This window comes from Artibeus jamaicensis, unplaced genomic scaffold (assembly GCF_021234435.1).
Source record: "Artibeus jamaicensis isolate MK-2021 breed Jamaican fruit bat unplaced genomic scaffold, CSHL_Jam_final contig_444, whole genome shotgun sequence".
In the NCBI taxonomy this organism is placed as follows: domain Eukaryota; kingdom Metazoa; phylum Chordata; class Mammalia; order Chiroptera; family Phyllostomidae; genus Artibeus; species Artibeus jamaicensis.
The window spans coordinates 9,743,079-9,769,721 of NW_026521831.1; the positions used below are offsets into that span (position 1 = coordinate 9,743,079).

At 52.2% G+C, this 26,643-nt stretch overlaps 1 protein-coding gene across 5 annotated transcripts in view; it reads left to right on the forward strand.

Annotated features, from left to right (window-relative positions):
- TTC7B (tetratricopeptide repeat domain 7B) overlaps positions 1-26,643 on the forward strand; it is a 214,370-nt gene that overhangs the window by 11,401 nt on the left and 176,326 nt on the right. For all 5 annotated transcript variants that reach the window (XM_053666004.1, XM_053666005.1, XM_053666006.1 and 2 more), the window contains exons 2-3: positions 11,270-11,424; positions 13,310-13,478. In XM_053666004.1, coding sequence (XP_053521979.1) covers positions 11,270-11,424; positions 13,310-13,478 — 324 coding nt within the window. The remainder of the gene's footprint in view (positions 1-11,269; positions 11,425-13,309; positions 13,479-26,643) is intronic.

Consider the following 26,643-nt stretch of genomic DNA (forward strand, 5'->3'; position numbering starts at 1 on the left):
CAGGGGAGACGTACCTGTTGACTCATTCCGGAAATCTGTAGGGAACACCTGCTGTGTGCGGAGCCATCGGAGGTGGAGCAGGGCTATGAGCACGAGGGGGTGGAGGTCAGAGAGCCAAGGTGATAGATTACGAGGATTTCGGTTTTCACTTTGAGGGAGATGGGAGCTGTTGGAGGGTTTTGAGGGGGAAGGGGTGACATGTTATGACTTACATTTTAAAGCAGGTGTGGGGACAAGTGATAGCTGTTTTCTAGTTGGGGTACGTGCCCCTCTCTTCTTTATCCTGCTGGGTTTTGGTGCCTGTACCCTGGCCAAACCCAGCTCTGCGCCTGGCTTGTGCGGCCCAGCAGCTGCACGCTCTGGAGAAGCCCTCTACCTCACCACCGGCCACTTGCACCCGGCGACCAATGACCTCCGAGGCTCTGCCCCTCTCCCAGTATGTTTGTATCCCCACTTTCCAGAATGTCTGCTTCAGATGTTCTCTTCTCTCCCGAGGCCTCTTACATCCGCTGGATGTCCTCCTCCCACCCTCGCTCAGGACCTCGCCTCATTCCTTGCTGAGGAAACAGAAACAATGAGGAAACCCACTTGTTTCCGACCACGGAGTCTGCCGCTTTCCTCCTGTCACTGCCTGGAGGTTTCAGTTCCTTTCCGAGGGCAGCAGCCCCTCCTCCTTTGCTCAGAATCCCCGCTGCTCTTGCCTTCCCAAGACCAGGCTGCTGCAGCCACTCTTCTCTCTCCTGGGTCCTGGGTCGAGCTCCTGCCTCTGTCTCCTTCCTGGACCCCTCCCTGCAGGAGACGCCAGGCCCTAGCCCTTCCTGTTAGAAACCGTCATTAACCTCACGTCGCTACTTATTGCCCCATCTCTCTGTCCCTTTTCAGCAAAGCCTCTTGCAGAATCGTCAGGCCCCGGCTGTGCTAGTCGGGCTTGCGTTGCCTGCACACCCCAGAGACTTCCGATGCCAAGATCACCCTCCGATGTTGCCTCTGTGTTGCCAAATCTGATGGCTGTTTGTTGTCTTCTCCTTCTTGATACTCCCGTTGCTTTTAACCCACTCGACCTGTTTCTCTTTGTGGAGACTTTTTATTCTCGGTCTCTGTGACAGACATGGGCCTGGTTTTCTCTCCTTGGACCTTGCCCCTCAGTGTGTGCCGGCTTTGACCCGGACCCCTGTCCGCTGACTCAGTTTCTGGTGTGGACAGCGAACGTCATTAAAGTCGGTGAAAACAGCTCCTGCTCTCACTCCTCACCTCGGCAGACGGCCAGACGGTACCACCGCTGACTCCGCTGGGCAGCCCAACCCCTGTTCACCTTCAGTCCCTCTCCCTTCCTAGTGCATCAGCTTCCTATCGGCACGTCACGATTTGCTGGTTTAAGGCAGCGCAAGTTTGCTTTCCTTCTGTTCTGGAGGTCGGAGTGGGACATGGTCTCACTGGGCTGAAATCGGGTGTCAGCACAGCCGTGTTTTCCCCTGCCAGCTCTGTATCTGGGCCTTTTCCAGCCTCGAGGGGGGTCCAACCTTTGGGCGTCTCCGTGCCACCCTAGAGGAAGAAGATGTATTTAAGGGCCACACCTTAAATACAGTGCAACATGCAATCACATCTCATCATGTTTCAAGTAAGTGTACAGTTTTGTGCTGGGCCGAGTTCATAGCCATCCTGGGCCGCATGGGGCCCTCGAGTCGCAGGTCAGGGCCCCCCTGCACCCACCCAAGTTCACGGCCCCTCCTCCCTCTTTGAAGCCAGCAGTTTCACTTCCCCCTGTCTCTCTGCGACTGCCCCTGCGTCCGTCGCCCCACCTTCTCTGACCCTTCCACTTCCCCCCTCTGAGGACCAAAGTGCCCACCTGGATAACCCTCCCATCTCAAGATCCTGAACTTCATTGTAGCTGCAAAGTACCTCTTGCCACACAAGGTGACATTTTAGCCGGTTCCAGCAGTTGGGATGTAGACATCTTTGGCGGTGGGGTGGGGGGTGCTAATTCCGTTTACTGCCCCCCAGGCTAGCCTGTCAGCGAGCCTTATTTTACCTCCAACTGCCTTCACTGGGCTCTTTTCTTCCTCTGTCCAACGTTTCTGAACTCTCACCCCGTTGTCTTGAGTGTCTGTCAACTCTCACCGGACTTCTGCTCTTGCCCCTGCTTGGTTCCAGCACCAGTTCCTTCCCCACACGGCAGACAGGGAGCTTTTTAAAACCTAAATCGGCGTATTCCGTCCCCCTGCTTATGCCCGTCCCCCTGCTTATGCCCGCCCCCCTCCAGTGCACGACTCGCAGCTGCAGTTAGAAGGAACGCCGCACTCTTTACCACAGTCGGCAAGAATGCTGCGGTCTGTCCCGATCGGCTCCCGCCACTCCAGCTTCCCTGGCCTCCTCGCTGGGCCTGGAACCCACCAGCTGGCTCCCGCCCCAGGGCCCTCTGTGCGCCAGATGAGGCTCTTCCTCTGCCGTTCACTCACTGTCACCGCCCCGGCCCCCTTGGAGACTCTCCGCGATCGGACCACCCCATCATCTCAGGCAGCCGCCCAGCCCTCCCTGTCATGTTTTAGTTCCCTGCACATCTCTGACCGCCGTCAGGCCCTTTCCTGGTTTATCTCTTCGGCTCACCTGTCTGGGAACGTCAGCTCCAAGAGGCAGAGACCTGCCTGGTCTCACTCACTGCTCAAGGCCCCTGGCACACACGCAGGAGCGGAAGGAATGCTGGCTGACCTGTGAGTGTGCAGAGTGCTGCGAGGGTCGCTCAGGCCAGGAGAGCCGGGCGAAGCTTCTCCCAGGTGACCCTGAAATGCAACTCAGATGATGCTCGGGCTTTTGGCAGGGGAAGGGAAGGAGGTATAGCATGTCCTGGCAGGCAGCCTCAGATGAGACAGATGGCCAGTGGCCCGGGGAGGATGCTGAGGGCCTGGAGCGTGGGTGAGGAGAGGCTGGTGGCCCAGGGACAGTGGAGATGGGCTGGGGGTAAGAACAGCAGACTTGTGACTCTGTCACTTGGTTCTGAGGTGACAGACAAGGTCATGTGAACCCCTGCGTGGGCGACCGGACCAGCCGCTGCAGGCTCAGAGCACACTGCACCACGGCCGCCTCTCTCTTTTGGATCACCCGGTAGTTCTGTGTAGTAACGGGTGTAGGTGGCAGTCACGCTCAAACAGTGCAAAAGGGTATATAGTGACAAGTGGCGGCCTTCCTGCATCACCTGCGCGTCCTCGGGCTTTTCCACAGAAACGACCACTCTGAGTACTCTCCGGGTCCTTTTAGAAATACGCCATACGTGTTTCTGTACATGTATGAGGCAGACTGTTGTTGGCTTTAGTTTTTACACACAATAATGATATACACCCCACCCTGGTTCGTGTCTCTCTTTGAGGCTGTTACCTTCTGCTCTGTAATAAACCACCGAAAACTTAGTGCCTTAACACAGCCACATTTTGTCATTTCTCATGGTTCTGGGCTTGTCAGGGCCCACCTATGCATCTGAGGCCAGCTGTGGGTCACCTCGATGACATCGCCGCCCGGCAGCCCCCTCGCCCCAGGCCAGCCCGAGCGTGTTCTGGTGGTGGCCGCAGAGGAGCCCCAGGGAGGCAGAAGCGGGCGAGCCCTTTCCCAGGCGCCATGTGTGTCAGACCTGGGCTGTCCTGTGGATCGGAGCAAGTCCTGCGGTGGCCACGCCCAGGGCCAGCACGAGGGCCACAGAGCATGTGGAGTCAGGGAGGCCGATGGCCTGGGGCCATTAGCCCAGTCCAGCCCCGTGGACTTGTGTTTCGACCTGTCCCCTCGGCTCGGCAGGCACACTATGTCCCATCACGTGGGCTGCCCCACAGTCCGTGTGACAGGCCCCCGGTTACTTCCGCCCTCTGCTCGCAGCAGACGGCTGCATGCAGCAGACATCCCTGCTGTCTCCTTGTGCCCCGGAGTGCCTGCGTCTACGGGGCGAGTTGCTAAAACTGGAATTTCTGGGTCAGACGGCGCAGGCACATAATTGCTTCACAGGTGCTGCTAAGTTGCCCTCTATGGCCACTCACACCAATTCATGCTCCCTCCAGCACCATCCGACGGGGCCTGTTTTCCGGCCAACACTCTTTGCGGGGCAAAGGGATGACTGGTACCAAACGTTAAGTTACCTGTGACTTACAAGAAGCCAGATGACAGAGGGGTGGAGCTCCCCAAGGTCCCACGGAGACTAAGAAGCGGAGAACCTGGTGTGGCCGTGTCTGCTGGGTAACAAAGGGGATGGCAGGACCGGCTCCTGCCTGAATGGGGTTTGTGTTTTTCCTCTTGGATGGCAGCCCCAGCAGGGACTGTTGAATAGACCTAAATGCCTCTCTCTTGACATATAAACCGAGTTGTTGAGTTTCTTTTCTCTTTGTATTGATATCAAGTGCTCCCTGGAACAGAGTAGAAATGCTAGTTTTTTCTGCATCACTTGATCAGATCTCTGTGTCAGCTGCTTATCCTGCAAGGTAAACGGCTGTGATGGAGGGGCAGTCACCTGAAGTGACAAAGGCCATAACCCATCCTTCCCTGGGGATCAGGAGGCCGAGGCCACTTGGGCTTTGAGCTGTGCCAGCCACCAGGCTTATGGGATTGGGGCCTGTCGGCCTGGAGATGAACCCAGGGGCCAAGTCCCACGCTGTCCTCAGGGGCGGTCTCCACATGATCTTGCTCCAAGTCACTGGGGACCTGGTTTCTGCAGCCTCCCTTAAACCCCCCAAAATGTTTGTGGGATAGGTGAACACAGCCCTGTGCACCTTCTGGCCCCTCCTCCCTCCCGTCTCTGGGAACCCCAGCAGTGGGGACAGGAACGGGATTGGGAACTGCCTGTCTGGCCCTGCAGCGGAAAGGCAGAGCTGCTTGGCTGGGCTCACATGGCTGGTTGGGAGGGAAACTGGCTCCTTCTCTCGACAGTTTGTGCCTGGCAGGCAGAGGAGATAGCACAGGGAGGCGGCATGGGCTCAAAGCCCAGCTCCAGGACAGACAGGCTCCGTGACCTTGGGCATGCCACTGCGCCTCCCACACCTGGTTCCCTGTCTGTGAGGTGGAGACAATAGTATCACCTCCCTGGTGGTGTTCGGGTGACTAACAGCGCGGCGGAGGCTGCTCAGCACGGCAGTTAGCGGGAGCTCGGGGCGGCTTGTTGTGAGTGCAGCACGGCGTCCCCATCCTCCTGCGGGGGATCGCAGGCCTCCTGCGTGCAGGGATCAGGTCTGGTGGGGCTTTCTGGCCCCACTAGATCTAGCCGAACCACTCTGGGAAATAGTCCTAAATGAATGAAAATAACAGTAATGGTAACTAACCTTTATTCAGACCTGCTTTGTACTGTATGCATTACAGGTATTATCTCTAATCTTCTGGTAGCTGGGTGAGGAAACCAAGGCTCAGAGAGGTTAGGTAACTCTCCTAGCGCCACACAGCTAGTAGGGAAAGTTGCTGGGATTCAAGCATAGGGCTGCCTGAGGCCAGAGCTCTTTCTCCCACATTGTACCTCTCAGCTTCTCCATTCTGGAAGGCGCATCCCGGCCCGGCTGGCCATCCTGCTGCTCTGCCCATGGCAGTGGAACGCCCAGCTGTGCTCTGCCCCGTGAGTGAGCAGGCATGGAGCGAAGAGACTGTGACTGTGGTCCTTCCTCAGGCAGATTTCCCGAGGGAGCGTCTCCTGTCCCCATGGGGCAGCGGAAACTCCCGTGGCCATCCTGGGGCTGACCTCGTTTCTTACCCAGTTCTCAGGGGTGGCTCTCCTCTGTTGCCTGATGTCCGAGGTCTTGAAAATTGTTTTTATTTAGAAATATATCCTGTCATGGTTTTGTGGTTGTTTCCGGTGGGAGGTTAAACTTGGTCTGTCGTGGCTGGAAACCAAGAGTTATTTTATATTTAACTCTTTAATCCGTCTGAAATCACCTTTCTTGTGTGCCCGAGGTGTCTTTTCCCCTGGTGTCTCGCTGTCCTAGCAGGTGGCCAGGTGCACTGTTGGGCAAGAACAGCTGGTGACATGATGTCTTTTTCCTTTGTTCCTGGTGGATTCTGCATGGGAGCCCGTGGGGTCCTGGGCAGGTGTAGCTGGGGCTGTGGAGTGTCGGGCGGGCCCTGAGCCGCCGCCTTGGTGGTCAGGACCCAGCCTCGCAGTCCCGGCAAAACTGCTCTGGCACGAGCCTCCTGGTGGTTTAAGATCTCTGCCCTGGGGGGGGGGGAGAGTGTGTGGCAGGGCATTCACCTTTTTGAAGGAGAGCAAGGAAAACAAAGTTTGCTTGAGAGGTTAATTGGAAATTTCTTTAAAAACTTCAGAAGAAATGATTTTGTGGCCACCATGCTGAATTTTAAATTAGGCTGTAAGCTCTTTGCTCGGAGCATGCGGCTCCTCCTCGCCCACCCTGCAGGTGGGACCACTCCCACCGCCACCCCCCCTTCCCCTCCCCACCCTCGTGGTCCAGCTCCAAAAAACCCCTGAGGAGTTCCCCCAAACCACCAGGCTGTGCCAAACCTTTGCACGTCCTGTCCCTTCCTCCTGGAATGCCTTTCCCCAGACCTTCCACCTGGCGAACACACCACCTGTCACGTTCTCGGCAGAGGCCTCGCCTCCTCCTGCACCCACCCAGGACCACACGTGCCGTCGTTGGAGCCCACACGTGTTCGTTGGTCCCGGAGAACTAGACCCTCCACGAGGAAAGGGACTGAGCCTCCCCCAGGGCCCTCCCTGTTGTTCTGACAGCGCTCAGCTCCTCCACACCTGGGCAGCCAGACTCTGGTGCGTTTCCCCAGGGTCAGGAGGTCATTTAGTTAAAAGGATGTAAATCCCACCCTGGCCAATTGGTTGGAGCATCGCCCTCTACTCCAAAAGTTTGTGGGTTCGAATCCTGGTCAGGGCGCATACCTAGGTTGCGGGGTCAATCCCTAGTCAGAGTACGTACGTATGGGAGGCAACCAAGCGACATTTCCTCTCACATCGATGTTCCTCTCTCACTTCCTCTTTCTCTAAAATCAATAGAAATACACGTCCCCAGGGAGGATTTAGAAAATAAATGGTAAAAGGGAATGCAATGGTAGTGGATTTTACACCCCCTTAACTACGCCGCCCAGCGTTGAAATAGACTTGTTTGTGAACCTGGGCAGAGCGAAACCAACGAAACAAGAGAGGGGCAGAGTTGGGAGCTCTGCCCACCATGCTCCCCCCCACCCTCAGGTTGTGTGGAATCTGCCGAGAAACCCGTGAACAGGAAGACGGGCGTCTGGAAGGTGTTCTCGGCCGGTGGTTCCCGGCTTGGAGCCTGTTTTGTGTGTGGGAGATCTAGTTAGGGTACCAGTTTGGCCCCTGGAACAAAGGTTGGAAGAACAGTGACCCGGACGAAAACAAGGGAGGAGAAGTTAATGTTTCTGTTTCCTGTAATAATTGACCGGCAGCGGCAGCAGTAGCCCGGGCGTGGTGGCAGCTCCCGGGTGCGGGGGCCCGAGGCTCCTCGCGTCGGTGGCTCTGCCATCCTCAGTTGATGGGCTCCGTCTCGTGGTCCAGGCCGGATGTGCCATTGCCCCGCAGCACACTGTGTTCCAGCTAGTGGTGGGGTGAGGAGGCCCCAGAGGGCAAGCGCGTTCCCTCTGAGGGCGCGGCAAGGAAGCTGCGTGGAACACTCCTGCTCTCTGCCCGTTGGTTGTAACTTAGTAGCGTGTAGCGCCTGGCTCCCACGGAGCCTGGGAGGTGCTGTCTGTACCTGGGCAGCCGTGAGTGCCGATGATAAGACTTGGGGCTTCTGCTGCTACAGAAAGGAGGGGAGCATGAATATTCAGAATGACTGGCAGGTTCTGCCACAGGTGGGGCCAGGCCTAACCATGGAAGAGGATGTGGCCCAGTGCCCGGCCAGTCTTCGACCTACCTCACCATTCACTGAGCACTGAGTCCGTGCCAGACGCGGAAACAGACGCACACTGGCTCTTCCGTTGAGCCTCTCAGCACAGTCTAAAACGGGCAGACGGGTAGAGAATCACCTAGTTTGGGGTGACTGAGGTTCTTGGGGCAGTTGGGGGTGGCTTGGGAGGGGGCATGCGGGGGCAGACCAGTGCTGGGAGGACTGGTAGGTATGGAGCAAGTGATGGCAAGTGGCATCCCTGGTGGTCCGAAGCATCCCAGATGCTCGAGGGGTGCGCTGGGCTGGTGCAGGCGCAGAACTTGGCCAGGACCTGTTTTCTACCTGGAGGCACGTGGACCTCATCCTGTGGGGCTGCACGGAGTCGGGGGCTGGGGGCACGGGACCCAGTAGGTCCCCGCCCTCTGCTCCCAGCCCAGTCTTCGATCTCTGCTTCCCTCACCGCACCCTGTTCTCCGCCACGGGGTTCCGTGAGCTTCCCACGCCTCTGCACCTTCCTTACGCTATGCCCTTCCCTCAGCCTGGTGTGCCCTTCCCTCTCCTGTTGGCCAGTCCACATTCTTCAAGGCCCCTTTGGGAGGTGCAGTCATTCCAGACGCTGCGTTTTCCCCCTGGAACTCGTTAGCTCCAGTCCCTGTTCCTGCTGCGGTCGTGGTACTGTCCCCATTTTATAAATGGGGGAGTTGGCACATGAAGAGGGTGAATACCGTGCCCCCACCCCACAGCTAGAAAGAGGCAGCAGGTAGCAGGGGTCCTGGTCAATTGTCCTTTCTGCTTGCCTGCCAGGGGATTCTGCTCAGGGCGGCCACGTTCAGGTGCGAGGTCGCAGGAGTCTGCAGCAGGATGGTGAACGAACGGGGTGGGGTAAAGGGGAGATGGGGACTAACAGGGAGTAACGTGGGATGAGGGGAGAGGGGAGCCCTCGGCTCCAGCGCACAGTGGGGTTTCCCTGGACTTGCCCCCAAACACTGAGGCTAAACCAGGGTGCCGAAGTCACAGAGTGCCACACTGGAGTTTAAATCTAGGACTCTGAACCCGTTGTATCTTGTTTTATTTTTTGGAAATTTAACTCTACAGGAAAGAAATTCAGTGCCCACCAGTCATTTTACTAGTCAGAAGTTACCACCGGTAAGGTCCCTGTTTTCAAAGAAGACTTACAGTTTTTTTTCTAACAGTGATGTAGAATGGTTCCCCTCAATATAAAAAAATCTCACTAGAAAGATGAGGATTTTTAAATTATCCCGAGTCCTGTCGTTCAGAGATTCCTGTCTTTTCCTCTGATGTAACCATTCTCAGTGTCTTTCTAGGGACGGGGACAGGTAGAAAGGTCAGCCGCCATACCTCCATCCACAGTGGTCTTGGTCCCTTCCGACAGCTCTCAACCACCTGCAGTGCGGCAGGTTCGAATCGAGCGGGGCTGTGGGTGCGCAGGCCACAGCGGGTTTGGAAAACTCAACATGAGGAAAGGATATAAACACTGCAATAATTTAGAGATACTGATTAGTTGTTAAAATTGATAGTATTTTGAATGTATTCAATTATATGGACTATATTATTCAAATTAATTTCAACTGTTTATTTTTAACATAGCTACTAAAATCTTTTAAATGATACATGGCTTGAAAATATTTCAATTGGACAGTAGCACTCTATTTTTTAAAAATTAGGTATTAATAAGTATTCATGGGAAAAAAGAGAACCTGAAGGAATCGTCAAGCTCCAAATAAACATTTCACCATGTGACATTTTTTCTTAGAAGAGTCCTGATCAAGTTTTAAAAATATTGGTGTCCTGTGTGTTTCTTGTAACCAATATTACAGGGCTTTTAAAGATGAGGACGTGGCCCTCCCAGGCCCCTCCCAGTCTTCGATACATTGTTGTTTTTGCATTGTGTTGGTTTGTAACAGTCAGATTCTCTCTGTAGGGGTAATGCTTAGAAGCATGTGGTGTTGTGTGTGTGTGAATGCCCTGAAACTCACCAGCAGGCCTTTGCCTGCTGCCCTCCGTCCCTGAGCCCGAGGCCTCTTTTTTAGCTGGACTGCCGTTCTTCTGGGAGGAGTCTGCTTATTGTCTTCGAGCCTGACTGGTGTCCCACTGGGTCCAGCCCACCTAGGCTGCACTTCATGTCCCTGTGTCCTCTGCAGACATGGCTTCCTTGTCTTCTGGCCGCTGACTCTGCTGTGGGCCCTGCCTGATGTTCTTGGCGATTTGCCTTTTCTTCTTGGACGACTAAAGAGTTCTTGAGTTCAGCAACTTAACTCTGCCCGGTTTTGGTGTTGTTCAGCATCGCCCAGGACCCTAGGTCTTAGCTCTAAAGGATTATTTTTGGCCTCCCAATGCACAGACAAAGGCGCTGCTAAGAACTGTTGAACATACTTATGGCAGCTTTGGGTTGCTGACCAGGGGACTTGGAAAGGCTCTCGTTCCAGCTCTTGGCCTCTGGTGGACCTGCCCCCCGCCCCCGAATCTCAGTTAACTTTAGATGCACAAATGATAGACACACCTGTTGTTGTTGCTGTTGTTCCCCACCCCCCAGGACCAGAATATCCTTACTGGCCACTGACCCCAGCTGAGGTTCTTTTTCCTGCATCACAATGGGAACGTGGGTTTGAGGCGTCCCCCTCCAGACCTTTTAAAGCTGCTCTTACATTCAGTACAATTACATTCTGTGCCATCACAGAAGTAGGTTGCCAACACAATACAATTACGTTCTGTGCCATTACAGCTCAGGCTGGCGTATGAATTGTTTGGGTTTGTCCAGAGCAGCCTGGATGTGTGGATTCCAAAGAGCTGCTGCTGGAGGGAGCCTTTCACTCTGTTAACAAGCCAGCGCAGACATCAGCAGTCATGGTTGCGAGTGCTGTGCTCTCAGGAATAAAGGCTCCACGCCACCACTGCACGGCTTTGACTTTCAGACACAACCAGACCGCCTGCATTCAGGGCGTTTTGAGACAATCTAATTTTAAGAATCTAACTGTACAAGACATTCTACCTTTTGACCGACATCCATGTTGAAGGTCGTGGAGCACAGAAGGGCGAGGGGTTCCCCGGCATCACTCTCGGAAAAGACGCAGTCCTGGCTTTTGTGTGTGTTTTGTGAAGATCATACTGGGTAAATCGCAAGGCAACTTTGCGGTTTTTCTACTGAGCTACAGCTCTCTCTGTGTTACTATGTATCCATCTCCATACATTCAGTAATTACGTGACAGAGGATGAGAGTGCTTGAGCCACTACTTGTTTGAGTACTTCCTTCTGGAACATTCTTTACTGATGAATGACCGCACGGTGGGATGGTGCCCACTGGACCCCATCAGAGGTTATGAAGTTCCAGAAAGGCCTTGCTGGGGGCGTACAGCAAGGGAGGTGGGTCCCAGCACGGAAACCGGCCCCCGCCCCCATTTACCTTCTCACTTTGCTCTTCGTAGATGACATGGCAGAACTGCTCCTCGGGGAGTCGAAGCTGGAGCAGTACCTGAAGGAGCACCCCCTGCGGCAGGGCGCCAGCCCCCGGGGTCCCAGGCCCCAGCTGACCGAGGTCCGCAAGCACCTGACTGCCGCCCTGGACAGAGGGAACCTCAAGGTACTGTGGGTCCCTGGGGTGAGGGGAGCCTTGGGGAGTTGCTGGCCCCGCCCTTACCTGAGCTGCGTGGTTGCGGACGATGCCCAGGGATACCTGGGTGGTATTCAGAGAGCATCTTACTGACATGCTTATCTTTCTGGACTCGGGCCAGCTCCCTGTATCAGGGTGGTCCATGTATCAGCCTCCAGGCTGGCTGGACACCTCATGGGAGCTGCCGGCTCGGAAGAGTCTCCCTGTTGAGGCCTTCAGAGACATCTTATTTTGAAAAATGGCACTAATCTTCCCCAGGTTCTTGGACTCAGCATAAGTCATGTGTGACCCAGAGCTTGGCCTGACACCCTGTCCCACTACAGGAAAGGGGATGACTCAGGATGCCACTTACTGCACCATCTCCTGCCAAAACCTGTGGTCCTAGAACGTCCCAGGCTGCTGTGGCCCAAAGCGGAGTGGGGCGTCACACCAGTGACGGCAGACCCATGCCTTGGTTTGTGGGGGAACTGGCACAGGAACTTCCCCTGCCTGGGCGATGACCCTACGCCCCCCACACGGAAAGCCGGCCTGCCGACGGTCCCTGCAGCTGCCCTGTTCATACTCAGCGTGCATCCCCCTGTCCAGGCTCTCCTTTCTCGCCTCCTGTGGATCCCCTTCCCTCTCGCCTCCCCTTGCCCTGCCCCGCCTCCCCACCATCCTCTCCAGCACTGCCTCTAGTCTCTGCCGCCTCCAAGGAACGCCTGGAAGTGGGGACCACGGAGCCAGGGCAGCTGCTTAGCCGCGCTCTGCCTGCTTCCCTGTGTTCCGTCCACCCTGTCACAGCTCTGGGTCACAGGACTCGTGCTCCTCTGAGCTGAAACATCAAGCCTTGTGTGGCTTAGGTTCTGAGAAGGCCTGGTAGAGGGTGATGAATCTGTTTCCTTATATAGATGCTTGGGCGGCCTCTTCTGTCCCTGCTAGGAGTGGGGGCAGGGGCAGCCAGGAGCCTGAGGCCAGTGGGTGTGGCCTGAGGAAGCTGACCGTCAGAGGACAGTTGGAGCTGGCAGCCTCTGTGCAGGGGACCCAGGACCAGTTACCTTAACACGATGGAATGACTCGGGGAGGACAGCTCGCCCTTGGAAAGAAAGCAAGCCCTGGTTTTTGCAGCAGTTGAGAAAGTCTCTCTCCTCGGGTAGCTTGGGATACACTCCCAGCGCAGTGGCCATGACCACCTACGATGCCCACGGAGGCTTCCTTTTTGAGACGGGCTTTTAGGTTCTGTCCATAAAGCATTCCTTCGATTTTTTGCCCCAGCCCAGCCCAGCCACCTGAGGGGAGCCTCGGGTTTTTCGTTTTGTTTCGCCACAACTGTTTTGAAATATAATTCACATGCCACATAACTTACCCATGAAAGTGTATGATTCAGTGGGTTTTAGACTATTCACCAAGTCATGCAGGCTTCCCCTGGATTTTAGAACACTTTCTTCATCCCCCAAGTAAACCCCCAACTGTTAACAGGCTCCCCCCTCTCCCGCCCGCCCAGCCTTGGCCCCCATTCTGTGGATTCCAGCATTCTGGCCACTCCATACACTCACCAGCCCTCTGTGCCCAGCTTTTTCACAGGGACGAGTGTTTTTCAGGTCCACCCCTGTTGCAGCTGTACCAGAGTTTCCTTCCTCACTACGGCGGAGTAATATTCCACCGCGCAGCTCTCCCGCATTTGGCTTACGCATCTTCAGTGGGTGGATATTTGGGTTGTTTCCACCCCAGGGCTGCCCTGAGCGATCTCGCTGTGAACACGCATGCGCGCCGGTTCTGCGCAGTGCGCCGGGCTGGGCCGCCGGTGGCTGGGCCTCCAGGCAACATCCGCCGTCACGTGGTGGGAAAAACGGGTCTCCTCTCCTTTTCTTTCTAGTCAGAGTTGCTGCAAGAATCCAATCTGATCCTGGCCAAGCTGAACTATGTGGAAGGAGATTACAAGGAAGCTCTCAACATTTACGCGCGGGTGGGCCTGGAGGACCTGCCGCTGGTGGCCGTCCCTCCGTACAGGCTGCGGCTGATGGCGGAGGCCTATGCTACCAAAGGTGAGAGCTGCGCCGTCTGCCCTGGGAGGGTGGTCCCCGGGGTCTGCTGTTGTGGGAGCCAGCAGAGCTTCCCTGGAGGCTGCAGTTTGACCCTTTGCCCTTGGCTGGTGATCAACTCTGACAGCTTCCAGCAAGGACCCCCGGGTGGGCCCCCCTGCTTGCGGTGGGATCATTTGAAGCTCAGCCACACAAGGTTTCTTCAGAGCCTGAGGTCTTTAGTTATCACTGTAGGAAGTGAAGGAAAAACATTTCAGGAAAGTTTCCTGATAATATATATGCAACCTAAGCAGGGACTTTTCTTGGCATTTAAGATGCAGCAGAACATTTATAGGGATTCTTTTTTTGTGGCCACTTGGCCATGCGGCTGACTGCACTTGATTATTCATTGCTGCCACCCCTGTGTTCATGAAGGGCTAAGTGGTTGTCGCTCACCAGCATTAAACTGTGTGCCCAGGGCTCGGGGGAGAGAAGGAAGGGTGACCGCCACCCTGGCTGTGGTGAAGGAGTTTGTAATCTAATGGGAGAGAACACAGCCCATGGAAAGAGAAATGACAGAGAGGCAGGACACACGTGTTATTTGACTTCTTTAAGTTGCCGCTTCCTCATCTGTGACCTGGGTATAACCACGGTCCCCGCATAGAGTTGTGAAGATTACATTAAATAAAGTATGCAGGGCGCGTAACTGACACGGACACCGGCCCACAGTGCCCGCGGCATCATGGATGAGACGAGACAAATTCACACGGACTACCGAGTCCTGTGGAGGAAAAGGGACGGCATGGCTACCCCCTCAAGGGGGGAGGGCTTTGGAGTGGCCTGGCCACTTTCTCAAGGGGAGAGCGCTGCATGTCCTTGCCTAGACAGGCTTTTATTGGGTTCATTCTGCACAGGAATACAGGTAAAGTTCATTAATCATTGTCAGGCAATAAGGGTGAGATGATAGCATACAGAGAACCATGAGGGCCTATTTCTGAGTCAGGGTCTGTTAGCTAAAAGGCTACAAAACTTGGGGAAACAAACTCATTTCCTTCTCGGATGCTTATCATTTAATTGAGAGCATTCTTAGCAAAGCAGGTCTCACAGGAGTTTACGTATTCTTTCTCAGGCCTGATCACCTGGGGAGCCCTTTCCAGCACAGGGCTGCACCACCCTCTTTCATTGTTTCAGGCTTAAGTTAGGCAGGGGAATTAAGGCATCCAAGAGATTAGGAGGCTTCTCGCATACAGAATGAGGACTCAGGCTATGTCAAAGCCGAGGGGTGAGGGTCCATCACCCCCTTTTGCTGTAGCCCCCCAAGTCCTTCCCTGGGGCCTCCACATGATCGTGCCTGTCTTATGTCGTTGCCCGCTTGGGGAATCTTACCTGTCATTGGCTAACTGATCGAGCACTGGGGGGGCAGTTATGGATGACGTAAAAGGAGCAGAAGCAGCGCTCCTGCCAGAGAGATAAGCTTTGTCTCCTTAGTGGCTTATGGTCCAAAGGTCATTCACTCAGCCTTAGCCTTGGGGGCATTATAGCTTCTGAAACCAGACAGGATGGTTCCCAACACTTAACACAATACCTGGCACATGCTAAATACTTACTAAATGGTATTTTACAGTGTCAGCCCCAAACAAGGGAGCAAATGGAAAAGCTGGGCATGGGTCACCGCTTTTCTGAGGAGAGGGCACTGCAGGTGAGCAGGGCCGGAAGGCTTCCTGGAGGTGGAGAGACACCGCAGGCTTTTCCGAAGGCCGCTGTAAGAAGTGGACCATCTAAAACAGCTCCTTCCTTCCTGCCACCTAATGTCCAAACCAGGCATTGTGACTGACTGCGGCTGATCCAGAGGCCAGGGGCCTAGGGTGGGGTGACCCTCCAGAACAGCAGTGAGCTGGCTACTTGGGGAGTGCTGGCTGTCGCACTTGGTGTCCATTGCAGTGGTGAACAAAGACCCAGCTGGAGGCACACTGAAGAGCTTTGTGATGGCTGCGACATAGTCCCCGAGTTGCCCGGGGAACCCTGGATACTGCCAGGTTCATCTCATTAATCTCGTTCATGTTCCCGTGGACTGTGAAAGGATGCCGTCACTCTTGACAGGGCGTGCTGGCGGTTTCACAGGCACAGTCCTTTCTCCGGGGGCCCTGAGAGCGCCTGGCCCGTGTCTGCCTCTGTCTGAGCCATGTGGCGTGATGGGGTCTGTGCCACATGGCTGCCCTCTTCTCCGGCTGATGCTCACTGAGCCACCTCCTGTGCCCTGGGCTCATGGGAGCTGTGCATGTGTGTGTGTGATTTCGGGCCAGGAATGATATTCTGCAAAGAGAACAGAGCTTCCTATGGCAGTTTCCAGTCACCTGATTGACGTGGGACCTGGTAGATCGTAGCCAGGAGTGGGTTTGCTAGTGAGGGCTGGGGGACGGCTCTGGGATGACTCAGCATGGAGAGCTCGGGTCTTGGTATTGGCCCTGAGACAGCCTGTCTACAAGTGGTACTACCAGCCTCCTCTTACGGCTGCCATGCAAAGGGGGCAGGGGACGCAGGGGACTTGGGCCCTGAGTCTGACCCTGGGTGATGTGTGGTTTGCAGTGAGTCCCCAGCCACGGGGCTGAGGCACCTGGCTCTTGGGACACACTGGCCGGCTCATGGGAGACCCGGCCCTGGCTAGTTTCTAACTTCTGTAGACACACGTGAAATCACACATGTACAGGGAAAGAGCAGGGTCACTTTTGCCCAGAGGAAGTGCCTGCAGCCCCCGGGACCCCGGCTGTGAGGGCCTGGGCAGGCCAGGGGAGAGGCCCCGTGCACTGATGGTTATGAGCACTGGTGCTGAGTCGCCTGCCTGGCCCCTCCCACCTCCCCTGGGCACTGGCTGGGGGGCCTCGAACAAGTTCTCAGCGTCTGTGCACCTCGGTTTCCCCGCCTCGGGCTCTCATTGGGTTGTCGTAAAGACGACATGAGACGGTGTATGTCGAGTGCTTAGAACAGTAGCTGGCACACAGTGAACGTGATGTAAATGTTAGTTTAAAATGTAAATGTTTGGTGGGGGGACCACTAGAAGTGACTTAAAATAACAGAAAATTCCCCCTCCAGTTCACAGAGATGCCCACAGATAGGCTGGTTCTCTGAGGAGTTCAAGAGGCTCTTGGCCGAGCTCTGTCAGAATAATTTTGGTTTTCCTTGTTTCAGCCCCTAAGAATTTTTAAGGGTGATTGCCAGCAAGGGTCTGATGAGCGTCAGTGTCCAAAGTACCGTGTTTTGCGTGTATAATGCACACCCCTGTTTTGGCCCAAATTTTCAGGGGAAAAATATTTAATTTTTTAATTCAATTATTTATTTATATTTAGAAAGAAAACTAATTATTGTATTTCAGGGTATTATTTTGCATACAGGTATTGTTATTGCTTCCGAGAGTTATACTGTTAACACATGAGCGTAAGTAAAAAAATTAAAAACATTTACACAGGTACAGAATTAGCACTACCCATGTGTGATGCACATCCTTATGTTTTCCTTAAAAATTGGGGCAGGACAGTGCGCATTACACACGGCAAAATACGGGTTCTCCTCGATCAGAAGTCGTGGACCGCTGGCCTGCAGGCACCGGGGGCAGGGTTTGTTCAGTGTGCTCGGGGTTTCCAGGGCTTCTGAATTAAACAGTGGCTAACATTTCCAAATTGGGAACAGTTAACAGTTTCGCTTTCCGTCTTCTTGGAAAGGGGGGGAAGAGCCATTCCTTCATTCTCCCAGCGTAGGACCAGGCTGGAGCTGAGCGCAGCTGCCCCACCCACCGCCCTCCCCTGGCCAGCTGCATGCTGCTGTGGGTGGTGGCCTTGACCCCCACATGCTCGAGCGTTGCCTCGGCCCGCGAGGCAGTCAACGGGGTCCGCCGATATACCTGTAACGGATGAAGGGGGATGGGACAGGAGGCTCGAAGAATGGCAGCAAGACAAAGGATTCTGATCAAGCTGCAAATTTATTTCAAAATGGAGGGAGTTATATAGAGGAGGGCAGTGGAGGAAGTGCAGTGGATAGGGGGCTTCAAAGCGTGCTCAAGGCACTGATTGGTGTGCCACCCGCATGTCCAGGAGGAAGAGTTCTATGGCTCCTAACCGCAGCATCCTGTTATTCAGGCGCAACCTTCAGGTCGGATTGTATCAGCCTGTTTCAGGCTTATCCCAGCCCCCAACAGAGCGTCACCTAGACGTTTCCATGGTCTCTTGAGGCCTGACCCACCCAGGGCGTTCAGCCAGACTGGTTCTTCCAGCCGTGACCCAGAGCTCCTCCCCTGCCAGGTGGTCAGCATGGCTTCTTGGGAATCAGAAGCCACCCTCGTTCAGTCACGGAGAACCTCCCGTGGGCCAGCCCCATGTTAGGGCTTTTCTGTCTGGTTCGTCCTCCAGTTTCCTACGTGACAGACAGAGGAATGAGACTGGCGAGGTTACAGGGATTGATGCCAGGGCCTCCTCTCTGCCAGGAGCTGTGCCCTTTATTTGGGTATCTCAGCTGATTTTCACAAACCCCCGGTGAGGTGTTACTCTTTCCATCTTACAGCTGAGGACACTGAGTACAGGGAGGGTAGGTGAGCTGCTGAGGGTGCTACAGCTGGGAAGTGGCAGAGACAGGACCGGCCTCCGAGGCTGTCCCAGGGCCCATGCTCTCCTGCTGGGTGGCAGGAGGGGGCTGACTGGGTCGGAACAGGGTTCAGCTCCAGGGCACGTGTCCTGGTCACCTGCTCTGTGGGCCTGTGGGTCGGAGCTCGCTGGGGCCAGGTCAGGATTCCTCAGACAGAAAGCAGTCGGGTCCCTAGAAAACACCCCAGATTTGCACTTACCCCCCTCTTCTCAGCCCCACCCCTGGTTTCTCCACAGTAACTCCTTGCCCTTGGCCAGGTATCTTCCTGTAAGTCCTGTCTCTGGAGCTCAACATGTCTGTCTGCTCTGAAGCCCTCTAGGACTTCCCCGTTGACAGTGGGTCATGTTCAGGACCGTCATAGCCCAGAGGAACAATACTTGGGAATCATCTGAGAACGGGGGGTGCCATTACCAGACACCCCTGCTAGAGAGGGAGTTCTTCCAAACTGCAGGGTGTCCCACCTTTTGGCGTCTCTGCGCCACACTGGGAGAAGAAGACTTGTCTTGGGCCACACGTTAAGTACATTGTGACACATAATCAGGAAAATATCTCATCATGTTTTAAGTAAATTGACGGTTTGGTGCTGGGCCGCATTCCCAGCCGTCCCGGGCCGCCTGCGCCCGTGGACCGCAGGCGGGCCACCCCTGCGAGGGAGGGTGCTTTGTTTTGTCTGCTTGTCCTCCTCAGAACTTAGCACGTAAGTAGGGCTCAATTACTGAATGAAATGTATAAAACTTCCCTTGCTTGGATCTCTGCTGAGGTGCCGTTGTCTAATTCAGGTGATTCTGGGTGTCTTTGCTTTCACCTGTCCTGGTCAGATGTGGGTGGGGCTTTCATATTTTGATGATTCAGTCATCTCTGCCAATCATGGAACACCTGTAAGAGCATGATGACATCTCACTGTGACAGCACCTGACTTGGGTCCCTGTCCTGAAGGTGGCATGTTTCTGACCATGTCCATGCCCAGGGAGCTCCTAAGTGGGTCTCGGTCCCGGCCCCCTCCAGCCCCCAGCTCCTTCCTCCTGTCTCTTAAACTTGGGTAGAGAAACAGAGAATGGGGATAGAAGAAATGGAGAGACTCTAGCTTCCGGTAGTACTGGGTTAACCAGGTGAGTAGAGACCTTTGCTCTAGGGTACAGGAGACAGCAAATGGAATCTTCAGATACCGAGTGGCCACAGACGTTCTTTCCCAAATGAGGAGGCTTGGCTTGGGAACATTGGACACAAGGCCACTGTCTGTTTTGGGACCTGGGTCTACTGGACATGGGGTAACTTTCTACAGCTAGGACATGGGGAGCTGGAAGTGGCTTGCCTTCCTAGAGGTGGCCTTTGTACGTGCCTTGGTGTGCGCCCTATTGTGACAAAGAGACTAGAGTGCACTGGCTGCAGTATGAGGGGCGTTCTGCAGCCGTCCACCTGGTCGAGGCTGGTGGGGCAGCCTCTGAGGCCCTGCCCCCGCCAGGTGCAGTCCCTGTCTGTGCGATCTGTGCGATCGAAGCCGAGTTGCCAGGATGTCGCAGCTCATGGGAAGAGGAGGAGAGCAAGTCCAGGGTGAGCAGGAGTGACACACATAAGGTCTGGTGACAGTTCATAGGTGAGAAGTTACTGCAGGGCCACAGCCACCAGGAACCTCTGTTCACAATTCAGTGCATTTCTCTATACTGACCCTATGTGCGAATTTTTATCATTAAAATGTGATTAAGCCACATATATTGCTTCACGGCCTGCTTTTTCCACTTCACTACAGATCATAACACTTTCCGTGACAAAAGACACATTTGCACATCGTTCCAGCGGCGGTGCAGCATGTCATTGTGTGGATGAGCTGTGACATTGAACTCAAAGCCTCTATTTTGGGGCATGTAGGTTCTTGTCAGCTTTTCACTGTTGCACATGAGGTTGTGACCCAGCCTGTCCTCTGTGCCTGTTCCCGATGCTTTCCTTCAAAGGGCTCCACCGGGGTGGGGTTTCTGGGGGGGCGGGGAGGGTTTCCAGGCTGCCCTGCAGGTTGGCTCTACCTGGGTGCTTTCCTGGCGCGGTGTGTGGGGTCAGCTGCCTCTTATTCCTGCCGACACAGACTGGCGTCCCTCCGATCCGAAAGGGAGCGTTTGTTCTTCAGTTTTTCGTTGAGTGTGGGCCATTTGGAAAATGAAGAAAAACATAAAGCAGGAAATAAAGTCAGCCTCCATGCTGCCTTTTGAGCTAGTTAACCACTTTTGAAGATATAGATGGATATAAATATATGTACCATCTGTATATGTCTATATATACCTTTATGGACTTAAATTATATTTTAAATATTTAAATATATACCTATGTATTTAAACTATGTAAATATAATATATTTCAATTCTATATCTAAATACAACTATACATTTAATTTATAAATATGTAAAGATATTTATATAATACTTTATACATGGTTAGAATTATTCTGTGTACACTGTTTTACATTCTACTTCACTGTGTGTATCCATACGTGTGCACGATTATTCTTCTGTGTCATCAGATACTTTCGGAACCACTTGCATGATTGCACAGTGGGTGCCATGTGGATATTTTTGAATCAGTTACCCATGGAACAAATGTGTTATTTCAGTTTCTTGTGTTACCAATATACTCCAGCTTTTTTAAAAAAAAGATTTGATTTATCTGCTTTTAGAGAGAGGGAGAAAGAGGAAGAAAGGGAGAGAAACATCAATGTGCAAGAGAAACACCTGTCGGTTGCCTTTTGCACACCCCCACGGGGGACCTGGCCCATGACTCAGGCGTGTGCCCTGACTGGGAATCCAGCCTCTCGGTTCGCAGGCCTGCGCTCAGTCCACTGAGCCGCACCAGCCCAGGCTCTAAAGCTTTCTTTAAAAAAAGCTTTACTGAGATATTCACTGACCATAAAGTAAAACCCTTTACAGTGTACACTTGAGTGGTTTTCAGTGTATTCAGAGTGGTGCAGCCATCACCGTAATGTGTTTTAGCTTGTTTTCTTTTTTTTAATTTATTTTTTTATTGATTATGCCATTACAATTGTTCTATTCCCCCCTTCATTCCCCTCCACCCTACCCCCCGTCCCCACCATTACCCCCCCTTTAGTTTATGACTACGTGTCTCAAGTTCTTTAGATTCTATATTTCCCATACTATTCTTGCCCCCCCATCTATTTTCTACCTACCGTCTATGCTACTTATTTTCTGTACCTTCTCCCTGCCTTCTCCTTCTCCCACTCCCCTGTTGCTAACCCTCCATGTGATCTTCATTTCTATGTTTCCGCTCCTGATCTAGCTGTCCTCTTAGTTTGCTTTTGTTTTAGGTGTGGTTGTTATTAACTGTGAGTTTGTTGTCCTTTCACTGTTCATGGTTTTTTAACTTCTTTTTCTTAGATAAGTCCCTTTAACATTTCATATAATAAGGGCTTGGTGATGATGAACTCCTTGAATTTGATCTTATCTGAGAAGCACTTTATCTGTCCTTCCATTCTAAATGAAAGTTTTGCTGGATAGAGCAATCTTGGTTGTAGGTCTTTAGATTTCATGACTTGGAATACTTCTTTCCAGCCCCTTCTTGCCTGTAAGGTCTCTTTTGAGAAATCAGCTGACAGTCTGATAGGAACTCCTTTGTAGGTGACTGTCCCCTTAGCTCTTGCTGCTTCTAGGATTCTCTCCTTCATTTTAATCTTGGCTAACGTAATGATGATGTGCCTTGGTGTGTTCCTCATTGGGTCCAACTTCTTTGGGACTCTCTGAGCTTCCTGGATTTCCTGGAAGTCTATTCCCTTTGCCAGCTTGGGGAAATTCTCCTTTATTATTTGTTCAAATAAGTGTTCCACTGGTGGCTGTTCCTTTCCCCCTTCAGGTACCCCTATAATTCGGATGTTGGAGTATTTAAAGATGTCCTGGAGGTTCCTAAGACTCTCCTCATTTTTTTGAATTCTTGCTTCTTCACTCTTTTCTGTTTGGCCATTATTTGCTTTCTTCTGCTCCACTCCATTGATTTGAGTCCCAGTTTCCTTTTCATCGCTATTGGTAAACTGTGCGTCTGCGAGTTTTGCTATTTCTTCATCGCTTAGATTTATAGGCTCTGGGGCTTTGAGATCTTCTTGAGCCATTTTTGGTCTGTTCGCGCCCGTTAAGTATGAGGACCGGAGCCTTGGACTCCCAGGTTGCTGGGTTATGATGCTGTATGTGGAGGTGGGGTCAGAGTGGGGAAATGGCGGTGCCCTCTGCTGCCACTCGCCTTGGAGCCTGCTCAGTCCCGTAGTCTCACCACCTGCTCCCTCGCTGTTTCCCCGCGGTCGCTCGCTGAGTCGCTTACTAGGTCCAACCCTGCGCCTGGGTTCTGCGCACCTGAGTCTGTCTGACCGAGTTTTTCTATGCAACCATGCTCTGACAGCTGCTGGTTTCGCCCCTCTTACCGGTCAGGCTGAAGAATTTGTTGTTATCAGACTTCCGAAAAGTTCAATTTTCTGTGTTCTGGCTATGTTTTCTGTTGCTATTATTTAGTTGTCTCTAAACTTGGTTGTGAGAGAAAGCACGGTGTCTCCACCTATGCCTCCATCTTGGCGGAAGTCCCCCGTTTTAGCTTGTTTTCATCGCCCTGGAGAGAAGCTGTGCTCATCTGCAGTCCCTCCTGTCACCTGATGAGCGCCCCAGCCCTCGCCAACCGCCGATCCACTTTCTGTCTCTGTGGGTCTGCCTGCTGTGGATGCACTGTGTAAATGGAGTCACGGAGTCCACGACGTTCTCTGTCTGGCTGCTGTCACTTAGCATCACGTGTCCAGGTCTCCCACATGTTGCAACTCACCCCTTTTCATGGCTGAATAGTATTCCACCGTGTGGATATGCCACATTTTATTAGACCCGCACCAGGCGATGGGAATGGGATTGTTTCCACTTTCTGGAGACTGTCAGTGATGCTGCTGTGAACATTTTTGTACAAAGTTTGGAGTTGGTATGTGTTTTCAATTCTCTTGGTTATGTACTTGGGAGTGAAATTACCGGGTCACATGATAACTCTTGTGTTTAACTTTCTGAGGAGCTACCAGTTGTTTTCCAGGTGGCCACACTGTTCTGAAGGTTCTGGTTTCTCCACAAGCTTTTGTCAGCTTTCAGTTGAATTTGATCTTTTTGATTACAGTCATCCTAGTGTGTTTGAAGTGGTGTCTAAGCGTGGTTCTTATTTGTGTTTCCCTAGTGACTGATGATGTGGAACGGTTTTTCATGTGCTTATTGGTGGTTTCTATATCTCCTTGGAGAAAAGTCTGTTCAGATCTCGTGCCCACTGTTTAACTGGGTGATTTGTTTTCAGTTATTGAGTTATACTAGTTCTTATAGAATCTAGATACAAGTCCCTTTATAGGCACATGTTTTTCAAAATATTTTCTTTCATTCTGTGAGTTGTCTTTTTACTTTCTGGATGGTGTCCTTTGAAACACAAAATTTTTTCACTTTAATTTATTTCATTTTTCATTTTTTTCTTTTATGGCTTTGGTGCTTTTGGTATTGTATCTAAGAAATTATTCACTAATTAAGGTCACAAAGACGTATTCCTGTTTTCTTTGACTCTTACATTTAGGTCTATGTCTCCTTTAAGTTCATTTTTGTATCTAGTGTGGGGGAGGGACCCCACTTCATTCTTTTTTGCATGTGGATATTCAGTTATCCCAGCACCACTTGGGGAAAAGACTATTTTTCCTGCACTGAATTGTCTTGACACTTTCGTTGAAGTCAAGTGGACATGAGTATGGACAGAAGAGTCACTTCTGGACCCTTGGTCCTACCCCACTGGTCTGTGTGCCTGCCTTATGCTAACACCCACCATCTTGGTCACTGTAGCTTTGGAGTGAAGTTTGAGATCAGGAAGGGTGAGGCCTCCAGCTTTGCTCTTTTTTTTAAAGGTTGTTTTGGCTTTTATGGGGCCCTTATGTTTCTATGTAAATTTAGTATCGAATGGTCAATTACTGCAAAAAGTAAGCTTGCTGGGAATTTTATAAGGATTATGGTAAATATGTAGATCAATTTGGAGAGTTTGGCCATCTCAACAGTATTAGGCTCTCTCATCCATGAATGTGGGTATCTTTATTCATTTCTTTGAAAAAATGTTTTGTAGTTTTCAGTGTATGAGTCTTATATTCCTTTTGTTAAGTTTATTCCTAAGTATTTATTCTTTTTGATGCTGTCATAGTGAAATCTTTTAATTAATTTCACTTTTGAATTGTTCATTGCTAGTATACAAAAAATAGGACAGATTTTTTATATTGTTCTTTTATCCTATAACCTTGCTGGCCTCATTAGCTCCAATAATTTTTTGTAGATTCTTTAGGGTTTTCTGTATATAAGATCATGTCATCTGTAAATAGGATCATTGTCCTTCTTCCTTTCCAGTCCGGATGCCTTTTATTTCTTTCTGTTGCCTCGTCGCATTGGCCGGACCTGCAGCACGACGTGGAACAGAGGTGCCCAGAGCAGAGGTCTTCGTCTCAGGGTGAACGTTCTCAGCCTTTCGCTAGTAAATACGGTGTTGGCCATGGGCTTTTCATAAAGGGACTTCATTGGGTTGAAGAGGTTCTTCCGTGTTTCTAGATTTTTGTGTGTGTGTTTTTATCATGAAAGAGTGTTAGATTTTGTTAGATGCTTTCTCTACTGAGATTACCATGTAATTTTTGTGCTTTATTTTTCTACTGTGGTGTATTATATCTTTGATTTTCATATGTTAAACCAGCCTTGCATTCCTGGGATGGATCCCACTTGGTCGTAGTACATAATCCTTCTTATCTGTTCCTAGGCTTGGTGTGCAAGTATTTTGTTGAGGGTTTTTACTTCTCTGTTCATAGTGGAGATTGGTGTATTTGCCTTGCGATGTCTTTCTCTGGTTTGGGTACCAAGGTAATGCTGGTGTCACAGGATGAGCTGTGACATGTTTCCTCCTCTTCTACCTGTTGGAAGAGTTTGTGAAGGATTGGTGCTGATTCTTTAAACATTTGGTAGGACTCACCATAATCCATCTGAGCCTGGGCTTGTCTTTGTAGGAAGGTTTTTTGTTTGTTTGTTTTAGTTACTAATTCAATCTCTTGCTACACTGTTCCTTTAATAGAATTTAATAGCCTTTACTCTGCACTTTCTTCTACAGGGCACCTTTCCACTGGAGCCCTGAGCCTCGTAGTCACAGCAAACTGTCCTGGTCAGAAAGCATTTAGGGCGGACGACCTTGAGGAGTGGCCCCTATTTCCTTCTACAGTAATACCTTCAGTAGCAGCGCGTCCCGTGTTATAAAGTAAGCTCAGTATAGTCAAAGGGAAGCAGCATTTCCTACATTTGCAATTGATTGACAAAGTCAGCCTGGTGTTAAGCAGGAGCACTTAATTAAGCTTGTAAGTGAGAAAGATTTTTCTGCGCAGAGTGGAGAACAGATTAGAAGGCATTAAAGATGATGGGGCTGGAGACTGGTTGGGGAGGTGAGCTGGCTTTGGGCCCTTCCCCTCCATTGTTCTGCATTTCAGGGGGTCTGACTGGTGCTTGCTTCTGCCTGGGTGGGGCCAGCAGGGAGCACTGGCAGGAAATTGGAGGGCGGAAGGGGTGGAATCTGGGCCATTTCTCCTTCTTTACCTCGGGCAGCACCTGTGACTGCAATTTGGTCTCTTCAGTTGCTCCAGCCTTGGTCAGACAAACCCTCCCCTGGGGTTTCAGCTTCCCGGACGGAGCCTCTGCTGGCTTCTGCTTCCCACCCAGTGACTCCGGCTCCCGGGCTCTCGCAACTCCGCCTCCTCCCTTTTTCCTTTCCAACCCCAGGAGTGTTAGTGGCCTCCTGCTGTTGCAGAATTCTGGGGTGCGACGCCATCCTGTGTGTCTTCTCATCTGTTTCATCCCCAATGCAGACAATTCCATACATTGTCTCCTTTATTTGAAAGAACTAGATTGAGCGCTTTGTCCTAGCTGGTTGCAGTAGGCCATGGGGAGAGTGTGTGATGGAGAGTTGATGTGGGAAAGTGGTTGAGGGAGGAACCGTGATGACTGAGATGTTCTGCGTAGCTCACTGAACAGGCAACGATGTAGTTAAACCAGGTAAGGAGCGCAGGACAGGATGCTGGGCCGGAGCTGGACATGATGATACCTCTGTGGCCACAAGAGGGCGTGTCCAGGGAGACATTCTAGTTCTGGGGCTGCTGCTCTGCCTAAGGGTCTCTAGCTATTGGCTTTTTGGCTTCAGGAATTGGGAATTGGCTGTGTATGGATTTGGATACAACCCAGGAGTGGCTGAAGCTCACTCAGAGGACCAGAGAGTGAGGAAGGCCAGAACCAAGGCCAGGACTCTGGGCTCATGAAGAGGAGGAGGGGGGCAGTGACACAAAGCGTTCCCCTGGGGACCACAGGGAACAAGATACACAAGCATTTGAATGTTTGTGGCAGACTTCTATTCTTAAGCAGGTTGAGGTTAAAATGCAGTGAAGTCAGTAACAGGCAGTGGCTTGGATGCCAGAACCAGTTGTTCTGAGGTTTAACCTAACCATGGAAAAATCCACACCGCGGTACTGCTGAGTGAACCCCCCTCCACCCCAAAAGGCATC